The following is a 10,093-nucleotide window of genomic DNA, read 5'->3' as shown; positions in this document are numbered from 1 at the left end:
AGATGATATAAAAGTTATCAGTGGATAGAATGCAAATATGTTAGCTGAGGGATATGGGGTGTTGAAGTCACCTTCATGAAATTGTAAATGTTGAAGTTACCTGTATATAAGAGTAATAATAAATCTGGTGTTATTCCTAATGAATATTTTATAATACAAACATACACTTGAAGGTAGGGAAGCAAAATCAAGTTTTGTAAAAAGTAACATGCATGCAATCTAAGAAAGCCTAGACAATAAAAGAGGAGGAAATGAATTTATTTAATGTACATGATATGCTCAGATGACACTGACATAGGTGTTTGAATGTACAAATTGATGGGAATAGGGGCAAAGCCGCCGCCACCACAACCAAGGAAGCTTATTGTATCTCTTTGGAATTCAACTATCCTTGGTTATCTTCAGCTTTCCTGCTTTGCAAGCTGTATATCACAAGGTTGTCACTTTATCTTGGCTGTTATTCATAATGCGTTGCAGAATATATCATAATCCACGTCACCTATTAAAGAAATTATAAATAATTTGAAAAAGTTACATTTTTTGAAAATTTGCATGCCAATTACATCATTTTTTTTTTTGGCAAATCCAATGTGGATATAAATACTATTCTGAAATTTTAACTTCATCTAACTATAAGATTCAAATATGTTATAATTTTTTAAACTACAAAGTGTCATTAAATGTTGTACCATCATTTCGTAAATATGTAAATTTTTCATGTAGTACTATTGTTAATATTTAATGAATTTATTTATCCTGTATAGGCTGCGCCATTAGTTATTTATAATGTGTATTATAAATAATATTTCATTTACTAACAATTATTTTTATTTTTGACTCCGAGTGTCCCTATATGTTATTATATTTGCACAAAGAGTTCACTCCAATTGGTGCAATGACTTTAACTCACTTTTTCAGAATCCAGCTAATCATTGACTCAACACCAAGTACAAAATAAACACATTTAATAAAACTTAAAACAATATATATACACTTCTAGTAAAATACATAACTACAAATACAGATTATATGGATCCAAGGCCTTATTAAAAAAATACAAACTTACTCTTAAGACAAAACACTTTTTCTTTACAATCACAAAAAAAATGTTCATAGTCTTATTCTCTTCCTGTTAAGGCTCTTTTCAAGATCCCTTTAAAAATTCTTTTTTACTGCCTCACACAAAACAAAATCAAGTTCCTTCCTACTTGAATATATCTTGGCCAGTTTATAAAAACTTAGTTTCAAGATTTCCTTTTTCTTCTGTACTTATTCCTTCTTGAAACATATTATTTCCACTATTCCTTTTTCGGAATACAATATGAAATTTCCTTTTAACTGCCGCACACAAAAAAATCAAGTTCCTTCTAACTTGAATATTCTTCGGCCAGTTTATAAAAACTTAGTTTCAAGATTTCCTTTTTCTTCTGTACTTATTCTTTCTTGAAACATATTATTTCCACTATTCCTTTTTCGGAATACAATATAAAATTTCCTTTTAACTGCCGCACACAAAAAATCAAGTTCCTCCCAACTTGAATATTCCTCGGCCAGTGTTCTAAAAAAACTTTCCGAACGCTCTCTTGTTTACCACTGTAACTTGGATACGCAACGCTTTCTTGTCAGCTGTCAATCAAACATCAAGTTCACTCCGGGAGCATGCGCACTTCAACAACGTCAGAAACTACGCATTGTAAAAATATGGCTGACTCGCTGTATCCACCAGCGCTGAAGAAAGTCTTTCATAAACACAAAATTCAACATTTAAAAACACAACAAACTTTCTTATAAATAATACAAATAATCAATTTAGTAAGTACTTAAATATTTTTACTTCTTTACATATTATTTTCGTAACGAGCACATCACAAGTGCAGACACTGCGTGTATGAAAACAAAAACTAACAAGCAAAATTAATACGTAAAAATATTCAGAATTTTTAATATGATTATTTTTACACTATCATATCCTGTACACCAGCGCTTCCCAAACTGTGGGCCACGGCCCCCTTGAGGGCCGTAGGTTTTGTTGGGGGGGGCATGAAATAATGAAAACAAGTTTAAAATGTTTTAAGACTAAGTAGATTTTTTTATTTTAAAAGAAACGTATTTAAGTTATTTATTAATTATTATTTTTTATATTTTAATGGAAAAATTCACACATTGGTGTTGGTTCACAAACTTTGCTTCCAGCATATTTCGGCGCTTAACGAATATTAGTAAATATTGCTTATTCATATGTTTCATTTCAAAGCAGTGGTTAATTGTATTTACTTCGAATGCTCTCCAGGGAAGTTCCAAATCTTCCTGTCCCTTTTATCACGCATTCGTAATCAGGGACTGTTGATATTGACTTTATATACATATCAAAACTCGTTTTATATTATCACTGTCATCCGAGCTAGTTTTCTGTTACCAATAAAAGTTTCGCATATACTTCACACATGAAAAAAAGCTTAAACAAGTTCATGTGGGGAGATAGTAACTCCCTTGCCGTGGTAAAGACACGCCCTCCCTAACAGCCACTATACTGCAGAGGCAATAAAAACAAGTACTTTTATTATGCCAGTGAATAAGGTATGAGGAGTCTGTGTAATATATTTCTCACCAAATAGTGCAATTAGAGACAACTGGGATAAAAACACACTAATTAATGAATCGCATATCCCCCTCATACAGAAACTATGCTGTATAGACTGAAACAAAACCATATGTTGCATGGGCAAACACAGTATCTAACTAAAAACTATTGTTATTAGTTAGATGTGTGTGAGTTCGATTTCCCAAGGCAGCAATAAAATTCAACCGAACGTGTTAAAATTCATAAAAGTGTTAAAACTAAGTAATATATATATATATAATGAATGTTATGGCAGTTTCACATATGGAATTCGGTTGAAGAGAGTTAGCATTTCAACTCAATTGTCAGCTATGCTTTTATCTTTCGGTTGTGCGATCTTTTGTTAATACCGCACCAATCATATGCAAGTTTTAATAACCTGCCTTTGCTGTCTGTTTCGCGTTAGGCTTAATTACTGTAAAGGGAGAAAAGTCACAAAAGAGAAAAATGTTCCTGGTCAAGGGATTTCCTTATTCAGGTAATATTCACTAATTTCATGTTATCAGTCTGTGGTGATATTATTTGATTTATTCTACGTTAAAAAATTTAACCCTGAGATGAATAAGTGGCTGATAAAAAATAAAAAAAAAATCCCGCGAACAATCAGAAGAAGCAGAAACAGACTCAAAAAAAAGGACAGTATTTTATATTTTACCAGAACAGCCCGTATCGTCTTCAGAACCAAACGGTAAGAGGCAAATATGTAATATATGCATTTGATTTTTGCAATATTCATTGTGTATGTTTTGTATTGAATATAAATACAATAAATATTATAATAATATATCTCTCAATTATGATTTTTTTTCGAGGGGGGCCGTGAAATAATTTTAATTTTTGCAAAGGGGGTCCTGACATCCAGAAGTTTGGGAAGCACTGCTGTACACCCCTTGAGGGTACATGGCAGGAATTTGATGATGTGTCATTAAATGATAATGTCTAAATAATAGCCTTCTCATCATTTATTATCATTGATCAAAACATAAACACAATGTACCATTGAAATAATGCAGTTATGGAGTGTAAAATGGTTGATGTATTTTATCTACCATGGCCATTTAGTTTGTTAATGCACAAACATTTTCCTATGGCACAATTTCATAGTCAATCAGAGTTCTTTTTTAAACATCTTTACAATTGATGATAGTAATTAATGTGTGTTTGAAAGTGATGAAACAGAATATGAGAGAACATGAGTTGGGTTACTAAGAGATGCAGATATAAAAGAGGAATAAAATTGCACCAACAATGCTTAGAAGCACACACACAAATATATATATATATATATATAAAAAAAACACAAAGAGCAATGATACCAAATGACATTGTTGTTGACAATAACAGTGTGTCAGAATGAGATCCAGAGATAGTGTTAAACTGTGAATGAAATGATGTATATTTTGTTCTTCATTCACATTTAACATAACCTATCATATATTAAGCATGACTTGTTTAAAAATTATTTGTTAATCCCTTGCCTAAGAATTATTATTCCTGAATTTCATCAGCTATTATTTGATTAAATAATTTTAATGTATATTTTACTATTGGAAGGACTCAGTGATAAATATCATTTACCTTATTTACTTTATTCCTTCAATAATATTATGAGAAATTGTATGTATATAATTTAATGTACCTTATATATATATATATACTGTAACATATATATTATTATTGTTAATTGTAAATGAAATGAAAGCGAAATTTAAGTAACTGTAATATTTTTATTAATGTTTTTCATTACTCAATGTAAAAGTATAGCCTTATGTAACGTTAACGTGAATGTTTACGTTTTGTTCGTTGCCATGGGGAGAGAAATAAAACGGAACGCGCGTGGGTAGACCGTGAGCTTCGATAACGAGGAGAGAAAAAAAATATATGAGTAGTAATATAGAAGAAAAAAGAGGAAGTTTTGAAGCGGGAAGAAGGAAGGATATAAGCAAGGGGGTGAAAGTAAATAAAAAGGACTGAAGGGCAGGAATTCAAAAGAGTAGTATTTAGAAGTGTGCAGAAACGAAGTGAAAACTTATAAATAGCTGAAAGTAAAGTCAGCAGTGGCATTAATAGGAATTTGTTGCCGTATTTGAATAATTAAAGGACTGGAAGGTCAATGAAGGATTCAGAATAAATCCAGTTAGCTTAGAATTACTACTTATTTCTACATTGCTTTTAGGAAGAATTGTACGGAGCTTAATTTGTTGTGAAGTAGTAAACAAGGATATCAATCTGCCCCATAGTTGCCGTCGAGAATTGTGAAGCGCGACAAATAATAATCTAGTTATGACCTTGAAGAATTCTTTTTAAATGTGTTCCATAGGTGTAATAAACATAATTTGAAGATGTGCTCACATTAAATCTGATGTGCTTGAAGATTAATTCTGGTAAAGACAGTCATGTTTTATTTGTTTCTGTGTATGAAGATTTGAGTGTTAGTTCCATTTCGCTTATTCTAACATTTACTGTGGCATAACGCCGAAGTTAGAAGTTGAGAATAATTTGCCTTGATTAATGATATGATAAGTGCCTGCTGAGAGTTAAGTGTGGAGTATAACTGAGAAATATGAGCAACTAATTAAACAAGATATTCTGTTGTATTAATCTGAGTAAGGAATCTTGTAATTGAGGAAACTGTGAAACTTGTATGTGAAGATTTTGAAGACTGATTTGACCTGATGTACTAACCTAATTGTAATGTCTTATTTTAGAAGTGGAATGTTTTGTTTTGTTAATTTCAATAATGTGTTTGCCTGATTCTTTTTTATTGCACCGTTCATAAATAATTCGAATCTTGCGGGAGCCTCAATTGAAAAATATTAAATTCGGCCTGAATGAGTAAGGAGACTGCTAATTTAATTGAAAATTGATTCTACTATTTTATATAGACTGATCTAAATATAGGGTGGCGCAGTATAAATATAAATTTCCCTACATTTGGATTAGTGATCAATTAGCAATTAAATGATTTTATTAATAAGAATACGTTACAACAAAATGGCGGATTCGAAACTAGGATGTACGTTCCAACAATAGGGCTATAAATAAATGCATTTGGAGATGTTGGTGATAGGTGAGAACTACTAATATAAAGAAGCAGGTAGATAGCAGATTAGAACAGAAAAGGAGAAATGTAAAGCTTAAAATAACTAGAAGTCAAAATAAACAGACTATAAAATTTTCCTTTTGAACTGGGAAGAATCAGGAAGACAATAACTGCCATTTGAGGGAGAGAAAGGATCATCAATGTTAGACAAAAAATAAATAACTCTTCTCCTGACTTCATATTTTATGTTCACTGCTAAGCAATAAGAAAAATGAGTTTGGTGGTGGTATTCATTAGCAGAACATTTCATAGTAAGGTGGAAAAATAGTGTGTAAAACTAATGTGTATATTTTTGCATCACACAAACCAAATAAGATTAGAAGCATTCCTTTTCATTTTAAAGTTATGCTGTTCATGAACCAGACAGTGGAAACAGACTAAAGGGCTGGGATGGTCTCCACCTGAACAGTATGACTGGTAGAAATTTCTACAGAGGAGAAAAAATATGACATTTTGCAAACCCAATATCCTGGTTCTCTATTGAGGCCACCTGTAATTAAAAAAAATGAGCCCATTTTTTTAAATGCAAGATGGCTGCACACTGACTCCTCCATATGACACCTAAAATAATATAAAGAAATATACAAGACCTCTCACAAACTAATTTCTACTAACTATTCACTTCTTTCAATCACTGATCTCAGTCTGAAGAAAAACAAATCATGACTTGTTTAATGAGTTTTCTACTCCCCCCCCCCCCCCTCTTTTGAACTTTTCTCCCAGCTTCTGATGGGAAATGAAAATATAGTCACAGGCAAGTGACTTATGTAATCCCATATTAAACTGTTTTGGCATAGTGCCCAAAAATTTACTCAATAACACATTTTATATATATATATATATATATATATATATATATATAATAACTAGCTTTTACACCATGGATGCTGCTGCATTGCATCTTTTGCAATATGTGAGAGTAGTATAAGAAATATAAAAGTGAACTCAGAAACTGTCACTTTTCCTATTTAGTCTGTCAGTTGCTCATTGTTGCAATACTATAGAGCTAGTATGGGTACACAGTTGGAGATGATACTTACATTCTTCTTAATTTGTAGGATTTCTGTGGCATCCAGAATGTCCTAATATACATAATCTCACTACAGCATTTGTGTTTCTAGTTACTAGATTGTATGTTGATCTCTTAATAATGCCAGTCTTTGAAAGCAATCTCCAGATATTTTTATCATAAGGTACTGAACAACCAATTAACTCATTCAAAAGAGAGAGAAAAAGACTCACTTTACAAGGATCCATGTAGTATTTTTAAATATTATGTAATAAAATTAAGTCTACTATTTTTTATTTCTTTTAATATTGCTATTATGTAGCAATATTAACAAGGTAATAATAATAGTTTGTTTTTAAATATGTAGGAAACACTTAACATCTGCAATACTTTAGTTTATGTACCCTTGAAAAGTGTTTCTAATGGACTGAAAAATCTCAAAATAATTGTTATTTTCACTCTTAATTTTCTGATATCTTCATTTTTCATATGGCTCTAATACTAATACCATATCTCCTACTTCACATATGTGATTTAACCTTTGGTCAAATTCTTCCCAACAGATTTCAAGTTTCTATATTAAAAGTAACTTGAACATGGAGTTTTAGCCAGTTTCTAGTGGCTGCCAACTACACCAGCCATATTAATCTTATCTATTTCACCCTGTTTATATTTTGCCTAACTTGCTTACTGTCACCATGCCCTAGAGACATCAGTCATAATAATCTAGAGATATGTCTCATGCTCTTTGAGATCCACTTTTATCATTCTCCTTCAGGTGTTTGTTGTGCATCCTCTTGATTTTGTCAGCTTCCATTTGTTTATCAACTTGGTTAGACATCAACAAGCTATTACATGAGTTTTTCAAAGATCCATTCAGATTTCTTATATCTGATAAACCAAGTTGTTCTCAGTTATTTTCAAAACTCTGTATTTTTTTTTAAAAGTTCATTATTGTATTTTGTGTCTCTCTATACAAAAATGCAGATCTTATTTTTCCCTTACTCTCTGTAATGATTTTGCTCTTCTAGGATGTTCTTGTTCATTTGAAAGTTGCTTTGTGTGTTCTGGCCATCGTGTCTTGTATTACATCACTATGCATTCTGATTACAGATCCTAAGTAGCCAATTTTTTTTGTATATTAAAGCTAAAAAATTTGTCATGTATAAATGCATTCCTTGTGTGTGGGTGTGTACCTTTATCTATCTACACTGACTAATGAGATAATCAACACAAACTAAATAGCTATTACATTTCTTGCTTGACTGATTCATTCTTCTTTTACAGTTCTTAACAGGCCATCAAGCACCTATAACTGTCCAAGGAATCCTTGGATTTTGTAACCACAATTCCAGAATAAAGTGATTAACCTTAGGCATGTAAGTGTACTTTGTATGCCAACTGCATGTATGCTTCTTCCCAGTTTGCCTATATGTAGGATGAAAAAACCAAGTTTCTGGGAGAAGAAACCCTGCTACCTCCCTATGAGACCAGCTCACTAACTCACTTGAAAAGCCCTGATAAAGGTTCTTTGCACTCAAGATGGGGTTTGAACCCAGGTTCTAACTGAAGGGCATTGTGGAAATTGATTTAGTTACAGTGACTGACTGATTCATTATTAAGAATATTTTCTGTTTGCCTATTCTCATAGTTTGAAATCTTCTGTAATTTATTCAGTCTTGAAGACTTTAGTGAAATTAAAAGAATGGCTGAAGCAAAGCACAAAAAAAAAAAAAATGCTTTGTGAGAGAAATATGCCAGAATACTTAACTTCATTGAAAATTAGCAAACAAATATTTTGTATCAGGGTTGCTTAAGGATCTAACCTGGATAGCTGTGAGAAGACTTTCATGAAGCCTTTTAAAGAATGCAGAAAGCCGAGCAGGACTTCTGATCTAATGTCCAATTCTCACCTTGTGGTACACTATTAGTAGAGTATCTAGAGTGAGGATGGGCTAGCAATTTGGGATTTAGCTGAATAAATTGTATTCTTATTTATCTAAACCTAAAATGAAAGTATAACATGACATGATTTCATGCCGGCTGAAACGTTGCCTGATTAAACAAGTCTGTCCATGTTTTCATCAGAGATCCGGCAAACAGTAAAAAGTCAGTTATTGGAATAAACTCCAACTCAAAAACAACAACAAAAAAAACTCAATATCAGTAGAGTTCAAGAGTGGCACCATCAACAGAAAAGAAATGGAACTAGCAGAAAAACTGGATTAGTGAGATAAACATAATAGTTATTACCAATACAGAGAAGACGAGTTCTTTTAAGCAACAAATAAGATGTTATATGTTCCAGCAATAATGATCAGCTATAATATTCAGTATAAAGATTATCTTCATACTAAATATGAAGATAATCTTATTGAATGGCAGTCAAGTAATGATATGGGGAATTGAATAATGAGATGTATTTGTGCCAATGGTAGTGCAGAAGGTTCTACTAGTGAAGAAATTTTTCAAGGCATTATAGAAGGCAACTGACACAAAGCAAAAGTTAGTCCACACAGGAAAAAAGTCTGACTTATTGTTGATAATATTTTCACGCTGGTTTAGAACACAAGAATATACAGTGGATATGAAATAGGAAGTGATCACTATTTAGTTTTGAGAAGGATAAAATTGAATATCATATTGAAAAGCTAAATCGGAGTATGAAAAGAAATTGGCCATGCAAACTAAAGGTGATCCAAAGGAATTTTATCACTATGCTGCAAGCAAAAGAAAGAAATGTGAAAGAATAACTTTATTGAATGCAGATGGTACTCAACTGTCAGAAGATAATGAGACTGTTCAGTTAATGAGTGCTCACTTTGCTAAGATATATCAACCAGGTGTATGTAACATGGTGCACAGTGCTACTGCTACATTGGATGAAAAGTTATAGGTTCATGAAAAATGAGGTTGAAATGCTGTTGCATAACCTGGATAAGAATTTGTTTATAGGGACAGATGGAATATCAGCCTGTTTGCTAAAGGAATGTTCAGCTGGGCCTTTCACATGCATGATAGTTCCATTGTACAAGGGTGGTGCAAAAACTGATGTATCTTAACTACCAACTTATCAGTATCTCTGGTGTGGTAGTGAAGATTTTAGAGAAGTTGGTAAGAACTCGCATACAGAAATGGCTAGACAAACATGCTATACTCTGCAAAGAGCAGCATGAGTTTACTAAAGGAAGGTCATGTTTTAGCAATTTGTTCATTTTATAACAATGTTACGGCCAAGTTGGATAAAGGGAATGAATGACAATGTTGGATTTTTCTAAAGCATTTGATCGGATACCACATGAAAGGCTGTTGTATAAACTGGAGAATATGGGATTGGAATATAAACTCTTGACTTGGATCA

The 10,093-nt window shown here is 32.2% G+C and overlaps 1 protein-coding gene across 1 annotated transcript in view; it reads right to left on the bottom strand.

Moving 5' to 3' along the window:
• Positions 1-239: 239 nt before the first annotated feature.
• Positions 240-10,093, bottom strand: part of LOC150103137 (GEL complex subunit OPTI) — a 66,489-nt gene continuing 56,635 nt past the window's right edge. Inside the window, exon 4 of the mRNA XM_090398144.1 lies at positions 240-499. Coding sequence (XP_090254270.1) covers positions 458-499 — 42 coding nt within the window. The 3' untranslated portion in view covers positions 240-457. The remainder of the gene's footprint in view (positions 500-10,093) is intronic.

The sequence above is a fragment of the Typopeltis vanoorti genome, chromosome 9 (assembly GCF_054136105.1).
Source record: "Typopeltis vanoorti isolate ZY-2024b chromosome 9, IOZ_Tvanoo_1.0, whole genome shotgun sequence".
Classification (NCBI taxonomy): Eukaryota; Metazoa; Arthropoda; class Arachnida; order Uropygi; family Thelyphonidae; genus Typopeltis; species Typopeltis vanoorti.
Note: the sequence above shows the minus strand (reverse complement) of the source record. Positions and strands in the feature narration are given on the sequence as shown.